Here is a 27,285-nt window from a genome sequence, read left to right on the forward strand (position 1 = left end):
CTTACTGTGGACATGTGTATGTAGTTTTAGGGTATTCTATTCTGCCTAGACAGAAATGATAACAATTACCTCCTTACTAGCTTATTGACTAATCATTGCCTAGACTAGTGTTTCTCAAACATGTGTGCCACTCAAAAGGTGTTTCCAAAGTTAAATAAGTTTTGAAAATGCTAGGTTGAATCAAGTAGCTGGTTTGCTGCAAAATATATTGACATATGTTCTCTCTTATCCTCAGAGGATATATTCTAAGACCCCACCCCCCACACAGTGGATACATAAACTGGATAGTACCAAAATCTGGATGTATAAAATGCTTTATCATACATATATGCCTATATATACATATAATAATAATAATATATATGATTGACATGATTGACATTGTGTAACTAAAAACACAGAAAAAAGCATATTATCATATATATGCCTATATATATGATAAAGCTGAATTTATAAATTAGGCACTATTAAAGATTAATAAAAATAAATAATAGAATAGTTACACTGTAATAAAAGTTATATGAATGCATGTGTCTCTCAAAACATTGTACTGTACTTACCCTTTTCTTCCCAATGAGACGAATTTAGGTGAATGATGTTAACATTGTGACACAGTATTGGGCAATTACACAAGGGTTCCTTGAACATAAGCGCTGTGGTACCACAACATTAGATTTGTTAACTGAGATAGCTACTCAGTAATTAGCAAGTAGGAAGCATATACAATGTGGAGAAAAGCAGGATGATAGCAAGATTTTGTAAGTTTTAAATATGCAAGCAATTTAAAACTTAAAAACCAGTTATTTCTAGAAAATTCCATTTAATATTTTTGGAACATGATTGACATTGTGTAACTAAAAACACAGAAAATAAAATGATAGTTAAAGAGGACTACCATATACTATTATTATGATGTAAAAATGCACAAGGTGAACTAGCAGGAATGTATTTAGAAAGTCTCAAATTTATTCAACTATGGAAAATTTGTAATAATAGTTTGAAAAATCTAATTTGTAGAGTATAGGTTAAAACAAAATGAATATGTGAGGTTTCATTCACATATTCAGAGATTTCTTGACTTTGAAAACAAACAGAATTGATTATAGGCAGCAATTTGACTCCAGAACCTCCCTGTAAAGTCTATTTTCCTTAAAGGTACCATCATTACATTCATTGTGTAATTCAGAGTTAGTTTAAATAAATATTCCCTTAGGCCTCTTTTTAGATAACTTCACAATAAAAATAGTTAAATAAATCAGCCAATAGGCCAGTTAAGGCTACCAGTGGTAAGTGGGCAGATAGCATTAAATACTATATGATTTCATTGAACCAAACTGCCTTTCCATTTATATTTACAGCATCAGAATAACAATATCTAGAATTAATAGTAATTAGAATATTCATATACAAATGGTTACATGAGATCACTCATTGCTCGAAAGTCTGAACTTCTCAGTTGAGAGTGATAGAAAACGAACACAAACTAGCTAAAGCAAAAAAGCGGGGACAGGGGCATGGACTCAGTTATAGGAGTACAAAATTAGATGCTACTGTCATGATTCACTGAGATTTGAAGATTATTTGTTACTGCAGCATCACTTTGTCCAAGCTGACTGGTACAGAGTATAAACTAAGATTCTGGTTTTCAAATTCTACTCTCCTGATACATATATTTTGGTTCATTTCTCACAAAAGCCTCTGTCATCACCCAAGTGAATTTCTGTTCCTTAGAACCAATAGTACTTGATAAAATTGATTTAAAAATGATATTATTTAGAACCATTTTGTTCTTAAACATTTATCATGTAATAGCTTCTACTCTCCTCCAGATTCCAAAGTTAAGTTTCAGGTTGAAAATCTCTAATCTGAAAATTAAAAACCTCAAATACTTCAAAATAAAATTTTTTTGAAAGTGGAAAATTCCACACCTGACCTTGTATTATGAGTCTCAGTCAAAACACCAGCAGCGCACTAAAAATATTGTATAAAATTCCCTTATTCACCCACGTGAATAAGGTATATATGAAACATAAATGAATTTCATGTTTAGATTTGGGTTCTATCCCTAAGATATCTTATTATGTATATGAGAATATTCCAAAGTTTAAAAAAAAACCTTAAGTATTTTTGATACTAAACATTTCAGATAAGGTATACTGAAACACAGATATGCATACATACTGAAAAGCCCATTAACTTATTTCAGGGAGGAAAGTACAATTTATTTACTGATGGGTAAGTATAATTTCTGCCTGTCCTTAATTCTTAGTATTTTAATAATAGATGACTGTGTAATTTTCTCTTATTTATGCAAAATGTGATTTGATATGATGTTCTAATTAATAGCATCTTTTCATATCATACACAGGAAAAAATTCAGCTACTTCAAACTGGATACAATATTTTTATTGGAGAATCTGAAAACAATGGAGTCATCAGTTATCATTTTAGCTTTGTTATGGAAAAACAAAATACCTTTGGGTAATATATCTTTGTGTAATATTCATATTCCTTGAGTTTAATCAAATGAGAATTTTTCTCTAGACCCAGGAAGATAAGACTAACCCTTTTAGGCCACCTTCAGAGCAGTTTTGGATTATACTTTGTGCTCTGAAAGAAGCAAGCAAACCCCAATTAGGGATGAGACTTCTATGCAGTCCTTGTTGACCAGTGAAACACTGACTTCTGTTTTGCACTACAGTTCACAGTTGTACTAAACTGAAATTATAAATTATAAATATTTAAACTATTTTTCCATAATACTTTCACAAATACAGTTTTAACTCCTTTATATCCTTGTGGATGGGAGGTATGAGACTTGCTTAAAGTCTGGAGGAGTAAGTAGCAGTGTCACCTGTGGAATAATGTCAGGATTTAGAAAGGTTAACTACTTGAAATTAAAAAGTAATAACAGATGTTCCATTTACCTGTTTTTAAATGTTTACAAAGTCATTTTTTGTATTGCAGTTTTTTATGTCAGCCTGAATTGAATAAAGGGCTACAGCAAGTAAAGTAAGTAAAAGGACTACTAAAAATTGCTACCAGATATAGCTTATCAGTCTACTTCTTGTATTAATATTTTCCAATGGATTTTGAAGGTCATAAATGTATGATATATATTTAATTTGGTTATCTGACAACTAATACATTTTAACTAGTTGTTTTTGAAACTAATTAAAAATAAACTTCATTCATTTTATCTTTAATATGTAAGATGATGACTTGAGGAAATACATATTCACAACATTTTCTTTATCAGTAGAAATGGATGGCTAATATATTTGAATATTAATGAAAACTTTCAGGTCTCATAATAACCTCTACTGATAATTAATTCCCCAACTTTGGGAGAACTAAGTATAATTCTTTGCTTTTGTATGTTTTGTAGGGCACAGAAATTCTGACCCATAAGGTTTTGTGGGGACAGAGGTATTATTAACTAGAACATAGACTATATGAGAAAAGTGAGTATTAACACATTAACTACCTTTTAAGGAAATAAGGTTGGAGTAGGTATGCTGTTCATCTAGTAGATGACAACTGAAAGTTAAAACCTGTCCTCCTTCTGCCTTATTTTCTCTAGGTAGTTTAATCATCTTGACAGTGACTGAATAAAAATGATACCTACTTACTATGTTGAAATACATGTGTAAAAGATCAAAGAACAAATGGTCTTTTAGCCCTGTCTCAAGGGTTTTAACATTTTTTTAAAATCCTGTATCCAAATTTTAATCCAGTCAGGATCACAGTGTCTACTCACAACTTCCATTATCAATAAAACAAATAGTTTATTTAGGCTTGACATTAGGCTTGATAAAGATTTCAAGGTTCTTTTTGGTCTTAACGCATAAAGTATAAACTCTTCTTCATAGAAAAGTAATACAAGTAATACAGTGGGTTGACCATCCTAATTAGCATATGTATTAACTCTTTGACAAGACAAGGTGATTAATTTCTTAGACCCTCTGTAGGGCATTTCAACATAGAATATAGTTAGCAGTTGAACAGTGAAATTGTAATATGAAGAACAAATTGGCTGTGAATTAAAATTTTGAAAACTTTCTAAATTAAATGTCATTAAGAAATATAATTGAAGTGTTTTAAAAACAGTGGCATGTGCCAGTGGGGATCAAATCTGTGCTAAAATAAATTTTCATCAGTGCTAATATGATTCAATAGGTTACATGTGAGAATACGAATGATTGTAAACATGGATTACATTCAGTTGGGATACAGGGTTAAGAAACCTCCAATGATTGCTGGAAATGGTGATATTTGCTCCCAGCTTTTTGCTGTGATCACTGTTCCAGCCCAGAGTTGGCATCTCTCAAAGGCTATCTTTTCTAATTTCCAAGAATGTGGGGAACTCTGCATGGGGCTACAGTGGAGGCCTGTACATCATCTTCACCGTCCTGCTTCTTCCTTGGTCATGCAACTTGGTGACTGATGTAAAGAAAACTCCCCTCTAATAATCCTGAGTCTCTGCCCTGTCCTCCACTAAGTAGGTTATTTAAAAAGAAAAAGCCAATATAAGCACATCTTGGCAAAGTGGTTGCTTTCCTTCTAAGTGGTATGGGCATATTATTATAATCACCTCTTTTCTATGAAGCTTATTTTCCTGTATATGTATGTGTGTGAATACAAAACTAATACAATCGTTAACATAAATAGCATGATTAGCACGCCAGAGAGTAACAAGTACTACCAAGAAAAATAAGGCAGAAAGGGAATTATGGGGTTCTTGAGGAGGTGGCAAGCACTGTCATAGGAAGATCTCACTCTAATGGTTACTTGTGAGCAAAGATGAAAAGAAGGCAAATGAGTGAACCATCCAGACCTAGGTATGGGACACTTTCAAGGCTGGTGGAACACTGAATGTAAGGGCTCTAGGTTGGTAGGGCACCTGGCAATAGCTGAGGAACATAAAAAGGCACAGTGTGGCTGATGCAAAGGGAATGAGTGTGAGGGACAACGAAGTTGAGACTGAGACTGAAGATAAGGGTCTGCAGGTCCTGACAGACCATTCTAAGGACGGCCTGAGAAAAGCGGGGAGCCATCTGAGGATTGCGATTAGAGGAATGGTGTGACCTAGTATGTTGTTAAAGGCAGTCTTATTGTCTAGCCATGGGAACGGCACCATCAAAAGAGTCCAGAGATAGAAATCTCTTAGGAGGTACCCCAAAGTTTGTACATACAACTACTGGAAGAGGAAAAGGTTTGAACCCTGGAGAAACGAAGTGTGGTGTTGGGAGGTGGGGGTTTCGCTGGGAGATGCACCTGCCTGGCTTTCAGGCCACAACCGCAACTCTGATCCTGTCACTCTAGCTTCAGGTCCCCCTCCCAGAGCATCAGAGGCCTGGACCTGGGCACCGCGTTGCCATGGCGACCACAGTATTTCCTTTCCTGTCTCCAGCACTAGGCACTAGCTACCTCTCCCGGCTGGTGCACCCGGTCTGGCTCTGGGCGGCTCATCAATATTCCGCGGGCGACTTCTAGCCGGCCCGCGCTGCGCTTCAAGGCAGCGAATCCAGCAACTACAGCCCCCAGGGTCCCCGCCACCCCACTGCCTCAACCTGCCTCCTCCCCCAAGGCTCTCAGCTCAACCTGAGCTGGAGCTTGCCTGGAGGCTTTCAGCACTGGAGCGGCTCTGTCTAGCTACGCAGCACTTTGCACATTCTGGCCGCGGCCACAGGCTGCAGGCCCGCGACGGAGAGAGGGCGCCCTGCGGGGCCAGCTCACCAGCAGCGCGCCTCTGGAGACCCACTCTAAGGCATCCCCGCAACAACTCTCTGGGGATATTCAACTTCCCTGTGTGATGTATGATGTCCCCCGAGTCTCCTGCAATGCACCAGACCGGGAAGGCAGACATCGAAGGCACCTGCATTGCGCCCCCACTGGGACGCGCTGTGAGCAATAGAGGGAACGGTCTGCAGCAAAACTGGAGGATCCGAGGAGCGGGGAACGAGGGGGTGGGTTCTCCTAGGGCTCACCTTGTGCAGTTTCCACATGGCCCCGAGAGCCTTGACTTCGTGGCTGGAGTGTTTGCCCTCTTCCAAGCACTGGTAGCACACGGGCATCTTGCACTGCACGCAGTACATGCTGTGGTTCTCTAGCTCATGGTCTGTGCAGGTGGAGACCTTTCGAGGGCTCAGTCGCCGACTCACGCGGCCCTGGGCCGGGGGTACCAGGCGGTGCTTGGCTAGCGGCCCCCGGGGCGGGTGGCAGCGCAGACGGCACGGATCGCAGTAGAAGACGTCGCACTGTTCGCACATGACGGTGGCCTCCTTGGGCACCTTCTCACAGAGCTGGCACTTGAGGGCCGCAGCTTTGCTCTGTTGGTAGCGGTCAATTACCCCTTCCAAGACGCGGTTCTTCGGGAAGCCGCGTAGACCCCGGTCATCCAGGATGAGGCTGCGGTGACACTGCGGGCAGGTGATACAGGAGTTGCGGGGCACCGGGGCCAGGGCCGGTGACAGGTGGGTGGGTGGTGGCGGCATAGCCGGGGGAAACACACGGACGCCGTTGGGGGACTTCTGACACGGGGTAGTCGGGGCGCTAGCGAAACCTCCGTAGGAGCCATAGCCGCTGTCCGCCTCGCTGTACAGGCTCATCTTGTCCAGGTCCAGGTAGTCATAGTCGGAGACCCCAGAGCCGGAGGCCCGACGGCTCTGGGGGGACTCAGACTCTGGGGTCTGCACCAGGATGTTGCGGGCGCACGCCTGACACAGATTGTGAGAGCAGGGCAGGATGATGGGCTCCCGGTAGAAGGAGCCACACACGGGGCATTTTAACTCTTCTTCCATCTCTTCCATGGGGACCTGGCTGGAAACGAGGCAGCAGCAGCTGCAGCAACGGGTTCCTCAGCTGGTGAGATGGCCGACGGGCCTGTCGTGTCCAGCACCTCGGCCAGCGGCGACAGCGGCGGCGACCGCGGTGGTGGTGGCGCCTTCCCGCGTCGCCTTGGCGCCGACTCCCTGCGATGCTCTAGCTCTGTGAGCCGCGGAGCCGCTGTGCCGCGCGCCAGCCCAGGACCGCCCCCGGCTGCCCTCCTAGTCCCGCCCCGCCTGAGAGTCAAGGCTCATTGGACAGTGGGCGAGAGAGCGTTGCTATCATTGGCCAAATGCCCTGTCTATCTCCTCTCCTCCGCAGGCCACTGGGGGTTTGGTGGTGAACTGTGAGGGTGAGGGGAGTGTTCGCTCGCGGCTGCATGATCTCAGGAGGGGGCTGGAGTGCGGAGGCTAGGGACCGGGAAGGAGAAATTAGGCGGGATGACTCATCCCTCGCCCTGCTTCCTTCAGACCTCCGGTGCCGTCGCCCAGGAGCAGGGGGGCGTGAGAAACCCCTCCCGCCGCGAGGGAGCCGGCGGAGGGGGCTGGTGCCTCTTGCCAACAGGCGTTTGGCTTCCAGCTCAGATCCCGGCGCCGACCCACCAGGGGCAAGTGCTGCGCAGAGCGGAGGACACCCCTTTTTCCGCTGCTGGAAGCTTGAGTGGGCGCCTCTCCAGGCCAGGGTTTCCACAGGGCTTTTTGGCTTTAAGCCCGCTCCGAGAAGCCACAGAACCCCTCATTCCGGGAGCCTGGTGGCGCAGCTGTGAGCCAGGGCAAGAGTCTCCTAGCTTCTTTCTCCCTCAATCCCTAGTCTCCATAAGGCGAGGTTTAACTAGGTACCCAGTGTTCTTGGGGGAACATCAGCATCAGTTTACGTCTATGCCTGCCTTCATTTCTCGTTTTAAATTCTGGAGGCTGCCGTGCTTTGATGTGAACGTGCCTCCATCGCTTGTCACCCTCCCTGCATCCCAAAGCCATGGCTTCATCTCACTCAGCATCTGGCTTGAGCTTTCACAAGACCAGCAGGAACGTTGGTTCAGTTGAGGCAGGAATAGTTTGTCTATTTCTGAGTGCCTATGGTTTAGTAACTAGCTCTGTGAATGAATCACAGTGTGACAGAGGAGTCTGAATGTTTGACTCCAAACAACATTATTCAATGTCACATGCCATGAGCATCTACCACCGCTTCCAGCACGGGGGTTTCTTTTTGTTCTGTAAGGTGATGGTGATAGTGACATGAGTGGGATGGAGTGGGATGGAGTCGGGTGGGTGGGGTAGGGACGAGAGAGTGATTCTAATGTCAGTTCTTAAATATTAAGCAGCCTTCTTTTTCTTCTCCCCCAAACATTTATGGAGATAATGGTTCCTGCCCCATGCCTGCAGAACTGTTGTTTTGGTGATTTGAAAGGCAAAACAGAGAGCAAAAACATGAGACGGAGAGAAAAGAAAATCTTTGAATCAAATGACATTCCCAGGTAATAACTAACTTGAAATAGCACATGGGTGATTTTTGCTGAGTGACTCATGAAAGAAATGAAAAAGTTCTTTTCAGTTTCTAAGAAATCTTTCAAATTCCCACCTTCCAGAAAATATAACTTGATTATAATGCTGCTACATTTATAATTTAAAATCAATTCATTGTCTATAGCAGTTTTGTTTATATACATTACTTGGCTCACTCTCTGTAATAAGAAGAATTAGTTACAATTATCTCTATTTTACAGATTAATAAACTGAGGATAAGAAGACACTTGAGGCTTGGCTCTGTGGCCCATGCCTATAATCAAAGCAACTTCTGAGGCTAATTCAGGAGGATCCCAATTTCAAGGCCAGCCTCAGAATTTAGCTTGACCCTGTGTCAAAAATAACAAAGGGCTAAAGATGTAAATCAGTGGTAAAGTGGCCCTGGTTTCAATCCCCAGTGGGAAAAAAAAAGACACATGAGTTAGTAACTCAAGGCCAAATACTAGTAAGAGTAAGACTGGTATATTTGAACCCAGCCAGGCATGTGAAAATTTGTTCCTTTGTTCATTCATTTGTTTAATAAATGCTGAGTTTTACTTTGTGTTAGATGTTATATTCTGTGTGATAAATACCCAAAATGGTGGATCATTGTTAACTAATATAATATTCTGCTTACCTTCTGTGAGAGTTTCTTTTTTTTTCTTGAGTTCATTTCTCTAAAATATATTTTCATAACCTTTAAAGAGTTTCCTCTCAGGTTACATTATTTGGCCGTGGTGTACTTTAAAGCCTCCCAATGAATTATGTTTAAAGGGGAATAAAAATCTGAATGTAATTGATGAAATTGCAGAAATATTATACCATTGGGAGAATATCTTCTTTCTTCCATCTGGTGATTAGTCCATTCCCTGAAGCATGAGGATTGATAACCCTGTAATTTCATCAATCCTGGGGTGACTGCAGATGTTCTCATTTGTGTAAAGTGCTGATTATCTTCTGAAACTTACTATTCACCCTAATGGTGTTCTTTAGCAGTTATTTGAACAGCTTTTCTATTTTTAAAAATATATAAATGTTTACAATGAAAAATAGGGTTGATTTCCTGTTTGTTTTGACTATAATGCTTGATTATTAACACAATAGTCTCTTTGAGTCTAAAGAATGAATGTAGAGAAGAAAGGATTTTCTTTCCACATTTCCTCCTAGAGCTATCTATGCTTAGTTGTAGGGGCTGTGGGGAAGGGTGGGGGGATCAGTGTAAGAAGCTGGTCATATCCTCTGATACTTTTAATATTCTTCGACACACATATAAAAATATTTTGTATTGGTGGTTCAGGGCATTTGCCAAATTGGTTTCAAATTTTGTTTCAATTTTTTTCTTTAAAAGAAATTCTGAGAAATCTACTTTTTATGAAAAAATTAATCCATTAGTATTCAATTTTATATTTGTAACGTTTTGTCCCATTTTTAATAACATTCATCTATTGTTGATATTCTTTGGTATTTTAAATCACATGATTATTATGGTGAAATATGAGGTTTTTGCTGTTTAGTACTACTACTAGAAGATGACTTTTTTTCAAATTCTGAAGCATTGGTAATTGTAAGAAATGTATTATTGATGCTTTGGGATCAGTATCCGGAGGATCTGAGAAAATGGAGATTTAAGGAATCCTATGCTAAACTAAGAAATAGAGGATAATCCAGGAGACCTAATTTATGAGTCATAGGAATGAGGAAAAAGCACACATGGAGGCAAAAAGCCACCATTAAAAAAATAATATCCCTGAACTGAAGACATATGAGATTATAGAGTGAAAGGATTTTAGAATTATAGATGGCATTGACTTAAAAAGATTCAGGCATATATGAATATGATTCTTGAACTTTGATGAAAAACAGAGTACATTTTACAAGCCCCTCATCAGACAAAAACAAGTTAATTATAAAAAAAATAGAATCAGGATTTGACTTCTTTATGCAACCTGGAAGTCAAAAAGAATATGAAATAAATTCTAAGGTCTATTAAATGTAAAAGAAGGCACCCTATCTCAGTCCATTTGTACTGCTGTAATAGAATACCATGGACTGGCTAATTGGTAATAAATAGAAATTTATTGCCTCACAGTTCTGAAGACTGGGAAGTCTAAGTTGAAGACACCAGCATCTGTACAGACCTGCTTATGGAGAAAAGGCAAAGAGAGAGGGCAAGAAGGGCCAGAATTTATCCATTTATATGAACTCTTGTGGGCCTTAATGGTATCAATCTATGAGGATAGTGGCCCCATGTTCTAAACACCTTTTAAAGGTTCTACCTCACAACTTCTCTATATTCAGAATCAAGTTTCCCAACACATGAACTTTGGGCAACACTTTCAAATCATAGCACATCCTAAGTATTTTATAGCCAACCAAGAGATCATTTGCTATTCAGGTAAAAGAAAGATATTTGCAATATAGCAATAACATATATGAGAAAAATATTAAAGAAATTTCATTTGAACCAAATGAGATGAATCTTAGCAGGGTCTCAAGATGGGTTAGGAATGAATGGGAAGTAAAAATATTCTATGGACCTAGTATTGGGGAGAAAGAAGAAATGGGAAAGAAAAGATAAGAAATGTTTCAGTTGAAGGGATTGCTTGATATCTTCTTTTCCCCCCTCACATAATAGTAAGTAAATACTTGTATCATTAGGCCTGTAAAAGGATATATAAATACTAGGACTATGAAAAGCACAATAGAACTTGCAAATTAACAAACATTAGCAAGATATTGTGTGAAATTTTATAACAAAAAATTTTTAAAACTAGAAGAATGGATATGTCCCCACAAAATGTAACTGAATTAACCCTTCAAAGTAGAAGACTGAATAATAAACTAAACTCTATAAAAGGGATTTGAAAGATCATTTGACAGGATGTTTGAACAGATGAGTTCTGTGTAAAAACAAGCAATTTTGGCTTTATTGAAATAATTTAAAGAAAAACAGAATGTTCCCAAGTTCACTTTATAAAACCATCATGACTTTAATAACAAAAATATGATTATATAGTTAATAGAGAACACAATAAGTAAAAAACTATGAATTAAAACTAAGTATTAGAGCATGGGGTTGTAGCTCAGTGGTAGTGTACTCACCTGACATGCGAGAGGCACTGGGTTCAATCCTCAGCACCACATAAATATAAAATAAAGATATTGTGTCCACCTAAAATTAAAAAACAAAGCAAAACAAAAAACTAAGTATTAGATGCCAAAATATTAAATAGTATATCAGCCAATTGATTTAAGCATTGAATTAAATGACCAATAACTATGACCAAGTAGGGATTTCTCAGAAATGGTAGTATAGCTAGATGTCAGGAAAACTATGAACATAATTTATTACAAAAAATGCAAGAGACAGAATTCCCTCTTTTGGCGAAGTGTGAGTAATTTCCCATTCATAAATTTCTATAAAGCAGGATTATCTATTGCAAACAGCTATAGGCAGACAAAGAGGTTGCTAGGCAAGCACTTTACCAACTCTGTTCTTAGAAATCATGGCTATGAGCCAATGTCTACCAGATGACCATTTCTAGATTTTGGTATACAGAAGAAGAACCCAAACCAAGCCCCAAATCTTCCTGAGTTGAAGAGACAGAGATTGAATTATGAGAAGACCAAAGAGGCAAGAATTTGCAGAGGAAAGAGATAAAGAGGGAAAAATTTTCAGATATCTATATGGTGATTTGCTTGAGTCTTGGAACACAATGTTTGGCTGTAGGGTGAATTGCAGTAACAAATTCTGAGGAAAAAGCAATTAGTGAAATTCTAATACAAACAATTCTCAGAGCAATACAGGACCAGGAATGTTTCATGTTCCCTTCAGCCAGAATAAAGAGAACTCATTCAATATACAAAAATCAATTGTATCTATTTATACTAGCCATGTATAATTAGCAACTGATATTTAGAACCTAACCTTTAGAATACTGCTAAAAACAATGAAATCAAATATGTGCAAGATCTTTACACTGAAAACTACAAAGCATTCCAGAAATAGATTAAAGATGACCTTAATAAGTGGAAAGATACACTGTGACCATAGCTTGGTAGGCTTAAAATGGCTAAGATGCCAGTTTTCCCCAAGTTGATCAACATACTCATTGCAATTTCTTTTTTTTTAAAGAGAGAGAGAAAGAGAGAGAGAGAGAGAGAGAGAGAGAGAGAGAGAGAGAGAGAGAATTTTTCAATATTTATTTTTTAGTTCTTGGCGGACACAACATTTTATTTTATTTTTATGTGGTGCTGAGAATAGAACCCAGTGCCCTGTGCATGCCAGGCGAACGCACTACTGCTGGAGCCACATCCCCAGCCCCCTCATTGCAATTTCAATCATAATTTGAGGTTTTTTTTTCAGAAATAGGCAAACATTATAGTATTTATAAGAAGGTATAAAGAAGCTAACCATCCAAAATTATTTTGAAAAAGATTATAATTGAAGGATTTGCAGATTTGAAGACTTACTATAAAGCCACAATGAGGTATTGTTTTAGTGTCTTAAGGATGAACATATAGATCAAAGAAACAGAGTAGAATCCAGAAATACTTTCATACATCTAAGGTCACTTAATTGCAAGTACACATTCTAAGTGGCAGATTTGAGGACGACTACATTCCAGTTGCTCCATGTCTTTGAACTCAAGAAGTGGGAGTATTGCTTCTCAGCAAGGTGGGTAAAAGAGGGATTTCACTAAAATTTACTGCTGGACAATCAGAGTGTCTTAGAGACTTAGAAATTTGGGTGCATCAAACAAATAAGACAAAGTATGTTGGAGCCAAGCTGGTGCTGGCAGTGGCAGTGGCAGCAGCAGCAGAGTGGCACTGGTTCACTGTAGAAGGGAGGGTTGGCACATAGAGAGAAACAAAATGGAAATATTTGGCACAGAAAAACCTGTAGATCAGAAAAGAAACCTGATGTTAGTTGATCAGAGACTGCATGGTAAGCTCTAGTGTTTAAAAAATGCTCTGTGTTTCTCAGCTGACAAATGGAGAACTGAGGCAGGAACCATCCCGAGAAGACCACACTGCAGCTTGTGGCTGCAGAGCCCAGAAGATCATAGCAACATTACCATGCTTGCCTGCCATGTGGCCTAGGGTGTAACTAGCAGAATGTGAGTGAAACAGGCACAGAAAACTCAGGGGGAATCAAGTCAGAAAAATGAAGAAGAGTCCAACTTGATTTGCCTTTGAGTCTGATGGCTTATGTGACCATGTAAAGAGGGTTGAAAATCTAAACAGGCATCTAAACAGGGAGGTAAAAATATACACAGGGACTAAGGCTTTGAAGGCTGTGTTCCTAGGCAGCAGAGTCTGTGGAGGATTGACTCTTCTGCCCCATGAGTAGAATTCTTGGGAGGCCCGAGATTGGCTCCCAGAAGAGAGCATCTGCTAGGCCCCAGGGGTATCTTAATCTAATTCCTTCAGAGCAGATACCATCCAACAAAGCCCCTAAGGTCTGATTAGACCTAAGTCCCAGCCCCACCCTGTTAGTGCATCAGTAGGGTCTATTTAGATAAAACTCCAACTGTCAGTACTTTCCATTCCATCTTGCCTCACACTGGTGATAAAGAATGCTGAAAGTTATTTCAGTTATTTGGAGTTTTAGGTCACTCTAGCTGACAGCTCAGTGAGCAACACCAAAAAAGAAAAGTGTTAATAATCCTCAGCCCTTGAATGTTTACATGTTTCCTCCCTCAGTACCCCCTTCCCCTGCCCCAGTATATAGTCCAAAATGAAATATGAAAGAACAGTTGGGCATAGGCAGTGATCATCCATTCTCATCGACTGTTTTAACAACCTCAGTGGAAACCATCCTTTCATTTTTCATTAAGCATCATTAGTTCTTTCTTATTTCTTTATTTCTTTGGTATCCTTGCTATGCTGATTGGTTTGTGGACATATATACATATAGATATTTGTTCTCCCTGCCCTTCATTTTTAACATTTTAAAAAATACAGTTACTTTTCCTTGTCATTTGAGAATTAGGATTTTGGGGTTATTTTTATTTTGTTTGTTTATTTCTCTTTCTCTCCTTTCTTCTCATGCTAACAGCCAATTTCTCTGTTCTTTCTCACTTCATTTACTTTGTTTTTCCTATTTTCTCTTCTTTATAATGATCACTCATTACATTTCTTCTGGATTAACTCTGTTCACATTTTAAACATTCTGAACTCTCTTTTACCTTCCCGTTACATTTTCTTTTCTGTTAATGAACTATGTTTTTTATCATCTTTTAGAACTATTTGGTTTAAATAACTCCTGCCCATTCATGTTGTAGTTATTACTGCTGTTGATGACATAGTTGATACATGATGTTTAATGCCAAATATAGTTCACAGTTATTGCTTTTGCTAATGGCAATTGCTGACCACACCTTTCCTGTTTTTGTGGTACATCTAACATTATAGATGCCATAATAGGCACCGAGTATTTATTTTAATGCTGTACATTGTTTGCATTAGTTGTTGCTATTGTTTGTTTCTCCCTTTTTAGTGAGATGCTGGGAATCTACAGTGACACCACAAGTTCACAGAGTAGAGACTCTGCTGTTGAGATAATCTCAGCCAACAGATAGCACCCTGCTCCACAAAGTTGACAAACTGAAATTTTAGGTATACTTTAATATAAAAATGGAAAAGACAAAAAACCAAAATAATGACCAGGCCCCAAGTAGAAATAGTGAGGAGTGGGCTCTCAGGTACCATTCATGCTTATTTACTCATATAGCAAAAATGAAATTAACACAAAGACTGGATACCACAACTATGAGAAAGTCTCAATCTAGATCATACTAGGACACTTTGGCAAGAGAAGGCTATGCCCAAAAAAGGTCTACATGTAAGAGTGGAAGAGAAATCCACCCCAACTGATGCATAAAGCGCAACACAGAAATATAAGAAATATGAAAAAATAAGGTAACGGGTCACCTCCTAAGATTCATAATTCACAAGTAACTGACTCCAAATATATTAAAGTTATTTAATATAAATGATTGTATGAAATAAAAATACAATCATTCAAAAGAATGATTATAGAAATGATCAATGAATTTCAAGAGAACACAGAGAAGCAACTGAATGAATTAAGAAAATTAATACGGGACATGAATGAGAAATTCAATGAGGAGCTAAAGTCCAAACATAAATCCTGGAAATGAAAGACACAATAAATCAAATAAAATGTTCTGTTGAAAGTATCTCTAATCGAGTAGACTATGCTGAAGACAGAATCTCAGAGCTAGAAGACAAAGTGGCCAGTCTAGAACATTATGATAGTATTAAATAAAAGAAAAGAAGTAAGTGGGATCAGAATATACAGAATTCTCTAACAACATTAAGAGATCAAATTTAAGAATCACTGGAATTGAAGAGGGTTGTGAGATGCAGGATATAGTATGGACAACATTTTCAGAGACATAATAACAAAAATTTCCAAACCTTGAGAATGAGGTGGATGTTCACATACAGGATTTAAAACCCCAAATAAACAAGATCAGAAAAGAACCTTCCCATGGCACATTATTATTAGAATGCTTACATACAGAACAAAGATATAATAGTAAAGGCCTTATAAGCAAAATATCAGGTCACATTTAGAGGTGAGCCAATCAGAATCACTACCAATTTCTCAGCACAAACTTTAAAAGCCAGGAGGCTTGGAATGTGTTACTAGTCCTGAAAGAAAATAACTGTCAACCAAGATTGTTAAATCCAGCAAAGCTGTTCTTCAAAACCAAAGAATAAATAAAAACCTTCCAAGAGAAGCAGAAACTAAAAGAAAATGACTACTAATCCAACACTATAGAACTTAATTAGAGAAATACCCTATACAGAAGAATTAAAAAACAAGTCTCAGAGTTATAAATGAACAAATCTCATTTGAAGAGTAGCTAAGAAAATTAGCAACAGGACCAAATTAAACATGATAATTATATCAAAATGGCAAGAATTAATAAACATTCCCTCCATGATAACATTGAATATAAATGGTCTCAATTCTCCAATTAAAAGATACAGTCTGGCAGAATGGATTAAAAAACAAGATCCAATTGTATTTTGTTTGCAAGTGACTCACCTTACAGGCAGAGACAGCTATAGACTGAAAGTGAAAGGATAAAAATTGATGTAACATGCAAGCAGATCCAAGAAAAAAAAAAAGAAGAAAGAAAATTTTAAAAAAGCAGGAGTAGCTACTCTCATAGCTGACAAAGAAGAATTCAAGCCAAAATCAGAAGAGATAAAAGCAATCATTTCATACTGGTAAAGGGAACAATCCAACAAGAAGATATAACAATAATAAATATTTATGCCCCAAACATTAGTACATCTAATTACATAAAACAGACACTACTCAAAACCTCAGATAGACCCCACTACAATAATAGTGTGTGATTTCAACACATGTCTCTCATCAATAAACAGGTCACCAGATATAAACTTGGTGAAGACTCTTTGTACCTAAAAATATTATAAATCAAGTGAACTTAACAGACTTCTATAGAATATTTCACCCAAAAAGAGCTATAGAATATTTCACCCAATAAAGGCTCATGGAACATTCTCCAAAAGAGACCACCATTTTAGGCCACAAAGCAACTCTTAGCAAACATAAACATTTTGATATAATTTCTTGCATCTTATCAGATCATAATGGAATGAAATTGGAAGTCAAATCCAAAAAACCCTATAGAAACTGTATAAACAGATGGAAATTTAACAAAATATTTTTGAATGATGAATGGGCAATAGAATAATCAGGAGAAATTTTAAAATTCTTAGAATCAAAGGAGAATAGTAATATAATATCCCAGAACCTCTTGGACATGATGAAGGCAGTTCTAAGAGAAAAGCTTATAGCTGTGAGTGCCTACATAAGGAAATCAGAAAGAGCCTCCAAAACAAACTAATGATATATTTCAAGCCCTTTGAAAAAGAAGAAAAAAAATCTATTCTAAAACCAATAGAAGAAAGGGGGTATCAGAACCAAAATTAATGAAATCAAGACAAAAAATACAAAGGATTGATAACATAAAGAGTCGTTATTTTGAAAAGACAAACAAGATTGGCAAGCCCTTAACTAAATTGACCAAATAAAAAGAGAGAAGACCAAATTAATATAATTAGAGATGAAAAAGTGAAATCATCACAGACATCATAGAAATACAAAGGGTCATTAGGAATATATTGAAAACCTATACAATAAATTGGACAACCCAGAAGAAATTGATACATTTCTAAACACACAGGATCTTCCAAAATTGAATCAGGAGGATATAGAAAACCTAAACAAATCAATAACTAGTAATCAGACGCAATAATAAAAATTCATCCCACACAAAAAAGTCTGGGATCAGATGGATTCTCAGTTGAATTCTATCAGACTTTTAAAGAAGAACTAATGCCAATACTCCTCAGATTGTTTAATGAAATAGAAAGGGAGGGAATACTTGAAAATTCATACTATGAAGCCAGTATCACACTCATACCAAAACCAGATAAGGTCATTAAGGAAAAGGTCATCAAGGAAAGAAAACTACAGACCGATATCCCTGATAAACTTAGATGCAAAAATCCTTAATAAAATATTAGCAAATCACGTTCAACAACATATTAAGAAGATTGTACACCATGACCAAGTTGGTTTTATTCCAGGGATGCAAGGAAGGTTTAACATACACAAGTCAAAAAATTTGCAATTCATCACACAAATAGAATTAAGGACAAAAATCTCTTAGTCATTTCAAAAGATGCAGAGAAAGCCTTCAACAAAATTTAGCATCCATTTATGATAAAGTCATTGAAAAACTAGGTATAGGGGGCACTTACCTTAACATCAGAAAAGCTATCTACAAAAACCCCAAAGCCAACTTCAGAATTAATGGGGAAAAACTGAAAGCATTCCCTTTAAAATCTGGAATAAGACAATGATGTCTGTTCTCACTGCTTCCATTTAATATAGTACTAGAATTCTAACCAGAGTAATTAGGCAAGAGAAGGAAATAGAAAGGATAAAATAGGAAACAAAGAAGTCAAATTATCACCATTTGCAGATAATATGATCCTATTCTTGAAAGATCCAAAAAGTCCATCAAAGACTGCTCAGAGCTAATAAACAAATTCAGCAAAATAGTAGGCTACAAAGTCAACAGACAAGAATCAATCGCTTTCCTAGATACAGACAAAACATCTGCTGAAAAAAGAAATCAGGAAAACAATTTCATTCACAATAGCTTTAAAAAATACCTAGGAATAAATCTAACCCAGGAAGTGAAAGACCTCTATAATGAAAAGTATACAACAGCGAAGGAAGAAATTGAAGATGACCTCAGAAAATTCTAAGCTATAGGGATACATTTATTAAAGTTAAAAATATACCTGCTTTCAATTCAGCAGTTTTATTGATAGGAAACTATGTTATTAAGAATATCAACATGTAAGAATAACTGTAGATAGATGTTTATATTGTCTTCAAGCTAGATTTAAGAAAATCTAATAGCTTTCACTGAGACTGTCATTTTTGAATGAATTATATTGAATCCATACCATAGAATATGATGAAGTCACTGAGAAAAATAAGATGCATATGAGTATATTCAAGATAATTTTGTTTTTAGTAGGATGACTTAAATATTTTCATTTGACAGAACTTTAGGATAACCATGCAAGTCAGTATCTGTAGATCTAGGTATTTTCCTTTTACCATGTGTGTGTATGTTTGTGTGTAAAACATTGCAACTCATAAACTGAGTTTACTTAAGTAGAGTATCTTAAATTCTGTATGCTGGAAACATACAATAGGCTTCCACTGTCTTCCTCCATCTCCACCTAAAGGCCTCCATCTCCTGGGCTTTCCGGTAGCCATGATTTACAAATTGCTTTTCATGCTTTTGTAAGTTTCTACATGTTCATATAATCATATGCAAACCATATGTATATACAGAGAGGGAGAATGAAGATAGTGCTTTAAGAAGGAGTTTCAGAGTTCTCAGTCCATATACAGCCAGCTCCATTCTCAGGGCACCAGTTGAGGCTGAACATCATGGTAGAAGAGTGTAGCCGAGGGAAGCAGCTCACAATGATCAGAAAACAGAGAGATAGAGATACCCCTGGCCAGATACAACATATGTACCCCAAAGCCATGCTCCCAATGCTCCACCTTCTTCAGCCATATCCCACCTGCCTCCAAGTACCAATCAATTAATCCCATCAAGCGGTTAATTCACTACTTGTGTTAAGGCTCTCACAACCCAATCTTTTCCCCTCTGAACCTTTTTGCATTGTCTCACACATGAGCTTCTAGGGGACACCTCACATCCAAACCATAATACTAGGCAAAATGCTCTACCAACTGTGTCCTCAGAAATTATAGTTTTTTTCTTCTTAAGATTTCCAATACAGATCCAAGGCCATTATTCCTTATAATGTTCCCATGATGCTGTCTTCTTGGTAAATTTCTCTACATTCTGCAAATTTTCAAATATTCTCTCCTGATTTTAAAATGAAGAGTCTACTAGAAAAATAAACTGGTTAGCAGAATCCCTTTTCTTTAGGTGTTTAGTAAATGCTGCCCCAGGTCTTCTGCAATATTCAAGTCTCAAAGTCAGAAGTTATTCATACCGCAGTTTCTTTTAAATTGAGCTATTACTGCTTTGGGTAATGCTTGAAGACAATGAGTATAGGAACTCTTCTCTGAGTTTTTGAAATTAGAAACTGAAAAATTGAGTATGTTAGTTAGGGGGCTAGGCAAAATAATTCATGAGTATACTGGAGATCAACTTAGCCAAGATCATTATATGGAAGGTAAAGTTTGAAGGATGGTAGACATTACCCATGCTTAGTGATATCTAATTTATTTCCTGGGCATATGGGAGAGACATCACATCCCAACCCATTATTGTTAAGCAAGATTTTCTAACAAGTTATATTAAAAGATACATTTAGAAGTGATGTGTGTTATTTCCAAACTGAGTTACTAAAAAGCCCCTACACACTGTTATGGATAATATATTGAGATTCTCCTGACCCATGATGCCAAAGCTGCTTAGAGAGTCAAATCACCACATAGAAAGCAATTATCAGAATAATCGAGTCACTGTCTGAAGAACAACAGAGGAGAAATTAACTTTTGGTGTAATAAAGCCAGAGATGTAAGGGTGTGCCTTGCTATAACATAGTGGATTCAGTGTTTGGTGGGGGTTTACTTTGCAGTTTATAGATAGTACCTTCTAGTAGTGTTCTAATGTAGTGGAAGAGAAAAATGAAAACTCTTGAGTCTTTTACATAAGGTTACTAGTACCATTTATGAGGGCTCCAACCCTATGTCCTAATCATTTCCCAAGGTTCACATCTTAATACCATCATCTTTGGGTTAGGAGATTAACCCTAAAATATTGGGAGGCCACAAACATTCAGACCACAGTATAAATGTTTTTAGCTGCTTTATTTATAATTGTATATCCTTCAATAGCTGAATGGGTCATACAACAGAATATTATTCATTGATTCAAAAGAAATGAACTATCAAACCATAGGAATATTTGAAGGAACCTTTTCGGTGCATATTGCTAAGTGAATGTAGCCATTCTAAAAAGGCTACAAAGACTATGATTGCAACTATACAACATTATGTCCACTGGTTTTGGTGCCAGACAAACATAGATTGCAGTCTTAGTTCTTCTCTTTATGAGTTGCCTCGAGCAAGTTGCTTGAATTCATTCAGATTCATTTTATCCTTCTATAAGATAGGGATACATATATGGTTTCAGTTTCTTAAATCTGTTAGTAAAAGGGAGTGTTAATGTGTATAAAGTTGGTCTAGCTAAAATTTTGTCAATATTGTAGGTCATATTCTTAAAAACTACTCTTTAGTTTTCTTGGGGTTTTTTTGAGTTAGTTGTTTTTCTGTTCTCTGTGTTATTTCTGTTCTAATCTTCATTATCTTATCATTTCATGCTAACTTTGGATTCAGTTTGCTCCTTTTTAAATTTTCTAGTTCATTGAGGTATAGAATTAGGTTTTTATTTGCAACTTTTTTTCTTTTAAATATAGGATTAAACTTCCCTTTTAGTGTTGATTTGTTGCATTTAATAAATTTTAGCATGTTTTCAATTTCATTTGTCTCAAATTATTTTCTGATTTTCCTTATGACTGGTTCTTTGGCCCATTGTTTGTTCAAGAGTGTGTTAAAATATATTTGTGAATTTTCCAGTCTTCCTTTTGATTTTATTTGTAATTTCATTTCATTGTTGTTGGAAAAGATGTTTGGTGGAATTCAGTCTTTGTAGAACTATTAAGACTTTTTTGTGACTTAACATGATTTCTTTTGGAAAATGTTCCCTATGTGCTTAAATTAATGAGTATTCTGCTGTGTGGTCAAGATGATTCTATGTTTTTATGTTAGGTCCATTTATTCTATAATTTTTGATGTTCTCATTCCTTATTTATTATTTCTGTCTGGATGATCTCTATTTTATTGATAGTGGGAGTATTGAAGCCTCTTACTATTATTGCATTACAATCTATTCTTTCAGATTTCTTAATGTTTGATTTACATATTTAAGTGCTTTGATGTTGAGTGAAATACATATTTATAACGTTATATCTTCTTAATGAATTGCCCTTTTGATCAATATAAAAATCCTTCTTCATTGTGAGTTTCTGACTTAAAATCTATTTAATATGATATAGCCAGTTTGGTCTCTTTTGTTTACCATTTACATGGAATATATTTTTCTAACCCTTCACTATTAACCTATGTATGTCCTTAAGTCTAAAGTGAGTCTCTTGAAGACAGCATATAGTTGAGTCTTGTTTTGTATCAATTTAGCTACTCTCTCTCAAATTGATTGAGTAGTTTAATCCTTTACATTTCAAGTAAAGGAAGAATTTACTATTGTAATTTTGTTGATTGTTTTCTGTGTTGTAGTTCTTTTGTTCCTCTTTTCTTTCTTGTATTTCTTTGTATTTTGTTGATTTTTGTATAGTGATGTTTTGATTCCTGTTTTAATTTTTTCTTTTGTGTATCTGTAAATACTTTCTTTGTGGTTATCATGAGGCTTATATAAGACATTTTATAGTTATAACACATTTTTCTTTTTACTTCTTTGTCTTGATCATCTCAGTCACCTATCTTTAAGTATGCTGATCACTTGTTTAGTTTGGTTACGTCTGCTGTTGTACCCCTATAGTAAATTTTTCAATTCAGTTATTCTATTTTTTGGTTCCAGAATTTCTGTGTTTCATTTTAGTAGTTTCTCTTTGTTGATATTCTCACTTTATTTATATATTGTTTCCCCAATTTAATTTATTTGTCTCTCTGTGTTGTGTTTGTGCTCACTGGCCTTATTTAAATCAACTAATTTGAATCCTTTGTCAGATAATTTATAGATCTCTGTTTCCCTATGATCAGTTTCTGGAGATTAATTTTCTTCCTTTATTTGAGCCATGTTTCTTCACATGCTTCCTGATTGTCAAAACTTAGGCACTTGAAAAAACAGCTACTTCTCACTGTCCTTAGTGAGCAGGCTTTGTACTTGGGAGATCATCTCAAATCAGTCTGGATCAAAATTTTAGGTCGATATGTCCTCTTTGAGCCTGTGTGCATAAGGGTTATCTGTTTCTTTTTCAGGAGTTTACAATCAGCTGCTCTTTCTTTTGTTTGTTGTACTGCAGGTTCTTGACATAGTGATATTGCTAAGCTCCTTTTTGCTTTCCACAGCTCTCAGCCATGCAGGGAATACTTGTTCTTCATGACTCTTAGCAGCTCAGACAGAAATCAGTCCCTCAAGCATTGTCCCACCTCAGCCCCTCACTGGAACTCCTCTCTTCCCTTTCAAGTCAAGAGTTGGGTGTTTTCTTCCTGTGCTGAGCCATGCACAGGAAGAAAACAACTTGGGTGAGGGGAAATTGAAGGTGGAGAACAATGGCTTTTTATTTTGTTTTGTTTTAGTGTGTCTTTTCTCAGCTTGTTCACCTGTAGCACTGCAACTTTCTAACTATTTTCTTGAATTCCCACAGGGCATTTTGGTCCACTTGTTGTTGTTAAGGTTGTGTCTCTGTGAGGACTAAAGACTCCAATTACACTAACTTGCTGATGTCACTTTTTTTTTTTTTTGGTATTGGGGATTGAACTCATAGGCACTCAACCATTAAGCCACACCCCCAGCCCTATTTTGTATTTTATTTTTTAAAATATTTTATTTGTTTTAATTAGTTATACATGACAGTAGAATGCACTTCGATACATAATTTATAATGGAGTATAAATTCTCATTCTTCTGGTTGTTTATGATGTAGAATCACACCAGTCATGTATTTATATATGTACATAGGGTAATGATGTCTGATTCATTCTACTATCCTTCTATTATGTATTTTATTTAGAGACAGGATCTCACTGAGTTGCTTAGCACCTTGCCATTGCTGAAGCTGGCTTTGAACTTGCTATCCTCTGTCTCAGCCTCCAGAGCTGCTGGGATTACAGGCATGCACCGCCATGCCTGGTTCTGATGTCACTCTTACCTTTCATTTCAAAATAGAATTAGTTAATTTATATTTCTACCCCATATGATATAATATTTTAGTTAAATTTTTAAAAGCTTTTCTGGAAGTCACAAGATATTTAACAATAATCCCTGTATTTGGGGTTTTATAATTTATGGAAATATTCACATTTATCATCTTATCTGCTTCAACTCTGGCAGGTAATCAGGGTAGGCATGTTAGTGTTTTACGTACAAGACCTAGAACTCAAATCTTGTGACCTCTCTAAGGTGACATAGCAATGAGCAGAGCCAGCACTTAAAATATGAGTTCTAACATGTAATTCAATTCTCTTTCCACGGAGAGGAAAAAGCAAGAATAATCTGGGTGTGGTGGTGCACACCTGTAATCCCTGCAGCTTGGAAGGCTGAGGCAGGAGGGTTACAAGGAGGTCAGCCTCAGCAACTTAGCAAAACCCTAAGCAACTTAGTGAGACACTATGTCAAAATTAAAAGGGCTGGGAATGTGGCTCAGTAAAACACTTCTGGGTTCAATCCCCAGCCCCCCCCCCAATAAGATTATCATGTTTTAATTTTTAAAAAATATTCAGGAGGGAAAGGACAAGGTAAGAGATTCTGAAAAGGCCCTGGACCTCAATATAAAGATCTTGAATAGACAGGGTCTTCATACTTGATTGTTCTTAAAGAGAGAAAGTATAGACTACAGTTCCAGAATTAGGTTTCTCAGGCTTTCATGATTTATATTCTTGTGCAGGTACCTTACATGGGCCTAAGTTTCCAAATCCTGAGAATTCCAAGATAGTTCCTTTAGTCCCCTGTAGTTCTGCAAATCTCTGACTTTAGTACATAAAGTGTACTAAAATAGAATTAAATTAGAAATACAGTCTGAGAAAGATGAGGAACAAGAGAGAATGAAGGGGAGGAGAAGGAGGAAGAGATTCTGCCTTGTGGTTTCCAAGGAGAAAATGTTTCAGGTTATTTTTCTTCCAGCACACTGAGAAAGAAGATGGGCTCTGGAGTCCATTAGGGCTTACAGCATCCTGTACACGTTCTTCCAATAAATGGAAGGTCAGAACTGCTTGCTAAATGACATCTAACAGGATAAAATAGAGCTAAGCTAATTCAAAGGAGGAAAATTTCTGAGACATGGTTGTAGAATTACTAGCCGTTCTATTAATTTATTCTCCTTGCTATGAATTTTTGTCCAGTTTTTCAAGCAGAAAATATCTACTCATATCTTAAATAAAATCCAAAGTTAATGTAATATAATATTAATTTGATAATTTAAGCAGAGAAAAAACATAATAACCTTTGGTATAGTACCTTATTTGTCTCTACCTCTTTTATGTATTTGGTCTCATTTAGTTTTCACAACCCTAGTGAGTAGGTGACTCTAGAGAAATGAAGGCTCTGAAAAGTGGCATGGTGTGTCCAGGGTCATTCCTGGTCAGGTGAAGTAAAGCTCAGGTCATACACAGGGGTAGCCAAATCAACTGTGCAAGGGAACATTTTGTTGTCATAATTTTGGAAGTAGCATGCTACGATGTAGGTTCATTGATATTTATTGGGTAGTTAAATAGTAAATCAAGATGCCAAATTTTATAAGATGGTGAATATTTACTGTTCCATGTTTCTTTTCCTTCATGTGTGTAATGGACTCTATATTAAAAAGCCTTTACGTGGATGTTTTGGACAATTTCATTCATTGCTGGTTTGTAAGCCCTAGCATTTTTATTTCTGACAAGAGACTGAATGAACCAGTTTGTTTTTCTTGCCCCAAAACCAGTTTAAATTTCTCTTAATTTCTTTCTAAATTAGCTATTAAATTATTTTATAATTCTTCACAAATTCAATTACATGATTTGATTAAAAATATTTATTCCTCACTTATTGATCATGAGATATTTGAGAAAGCCGCCCTTACCCTTTCAATGTTTTATTTGTGAGAAAAAGACCAAAGCCACTGTGATCAGAGTCTTTGAAATCCTAGGAAAAGGATCCTGAGTATTTTGGGGTTATAAGCAAGACTCATGAGTGAAGTTATGAAGCTTTTATGGGTCAGATTTCAAAAGAAAGAGCTAGGATAGTGTTGAGGTTTGGATATGAGGTGTCCCCCCCACTCCCGCAATGCTCCTGTGTTAATATAGGAATATTCAGAGGTAAAATGATTGGATTATGGGAGCTATAAGCTAATCAGCCCATCCTAGTTTGAATGGATGTACTGGGTGGTAACTGTAGGCAGTGAGACATGGCTGGAAGAGATGGGTCACTGGGGATGTGCCCTGGAAGGGAGCATCTTTTCTTCAGTCCCATTCCCTCTCTCTGCTTCCTGGCTACCTTGAGGAAAATACCTTCTCCTCATCCATGCCATTCAGCCCTGATGTTCTGCCTCAGCTTGGGCCCAGAGCAATGGAGTCTGCCTACCATGGACTAACCCCTTGAAATCTCTAGCCAAAATAAATTTTTCCTACTCTTAAGTGGTTCTTTTCAGGTCCTTTGGTCACAGCAACAACAACAACAACAACAACAACAAAAACCCAACTGTAACACAGGTAGGGGAAGAATGTTTAGAAAAACACAGTAAGCAGAGAAGTTAGCATGCAGAGCTTTTGAAGATATAGCTTATAAAGAAGAGGAGTCAGTCCTGAGTTATTATTTTGGTCATGCAAGACATGAGAACATAGGAATGAATGGATGAAGGAACTGGATTTTTTTCCAAAAGGTCAGAAATAGGTCAATGAATTTTAGTATCTGCTGAAAATCTCAGAATCACTCCTTGCTAACTTGGTGAAAATGATACTTTCCAGAATTTAAATAAGGAAAAGAATCTCTAACAATATACTTTCTAGTGAGATATATATGTATATGTGTGTGTGTGTATATATATATATATATATATATATATATATATATATGTGTGTGTGTGTGTGTGTGTGTATTCATTGTTTTTTAAAACAATTTTAGAGTCAATTGAAGCCTTTTAATTTTGGGGTGTTGTGTCTAGTGCAGAGGGGACTTTGGGCAGGACTTCATGGCACTTATTTAGGCTACTCAAATACTGCAGCCTTCTCTCTCCAAGTTCCTCCATTCCAACCACCATGTGTAGTGAAAAGAGCATGAATATAGGGATTTGGCAAATCTGGAGGGAAACCCACGTACTGGTCACATGAACACAGGTACACAGCCTATGAAAGTTTTGTTCTATTTACTGCTGTGTTCTTAGCATCTAGAACAGTGCTTGAAACACAACTAATACATAATGAATAAATATTTGTTTAATGAAATTAAATATTAATGCTCCATTTTGAACCCAAATTTTCTCCTTAATAAAGAGGGAAATCTAATACTCAGTTCAAAGAGTGTGTTAAGACATTTTTTAAAATGTCAGCAAAAGTGTCTGAACACAATATCTTTCACACAGGTTTCTAAAATAATGCCTTTCTTTT

General features: G+C 37.1%; 1 protein-coding gene across 25 annotated transcripts in view; it reads right to left on the bottom strand.

Annotated features, from left to right (window-relative positions):
* Trim9 (tripartite motif containing 9) overlaps positions 1-6,812 on the bottom strand; it is a 108,655-nt gene extending 101,843 nt beyond the window's left edge. For all 25 annotated transcript variants that reach the window (XM_077799650.1, XM_077799647.1, XM_077799641.1 and 22 more), the window contains exon 1: positions 5,991-6,812. In XM_077799650.1, the coding sequence (XP_077655776.1) occupies positions 5,991-6,812 (822 nt within the window). The remainder of the gene's footprint in view (positions 1-5,990) is intronic.
* Positions 6,813-27,285: the final 20,473 nt, after the last annotated feature.

Source organism: Urocitellus parryii, chromosome 6 (genome assembly GCF_045843805.1).
Source record: "Urocitellus parryii isolate mUroPar1 chromosome 6, mUroPar1.hap1, whole genome shotgun sequence".
NCBI classification, from domain to species: Eukaryota; Metazoa; Chordata; class Mammalia; order Rodentia; family Sciuridae; genus Urocitellus; species Urocitellus parryii.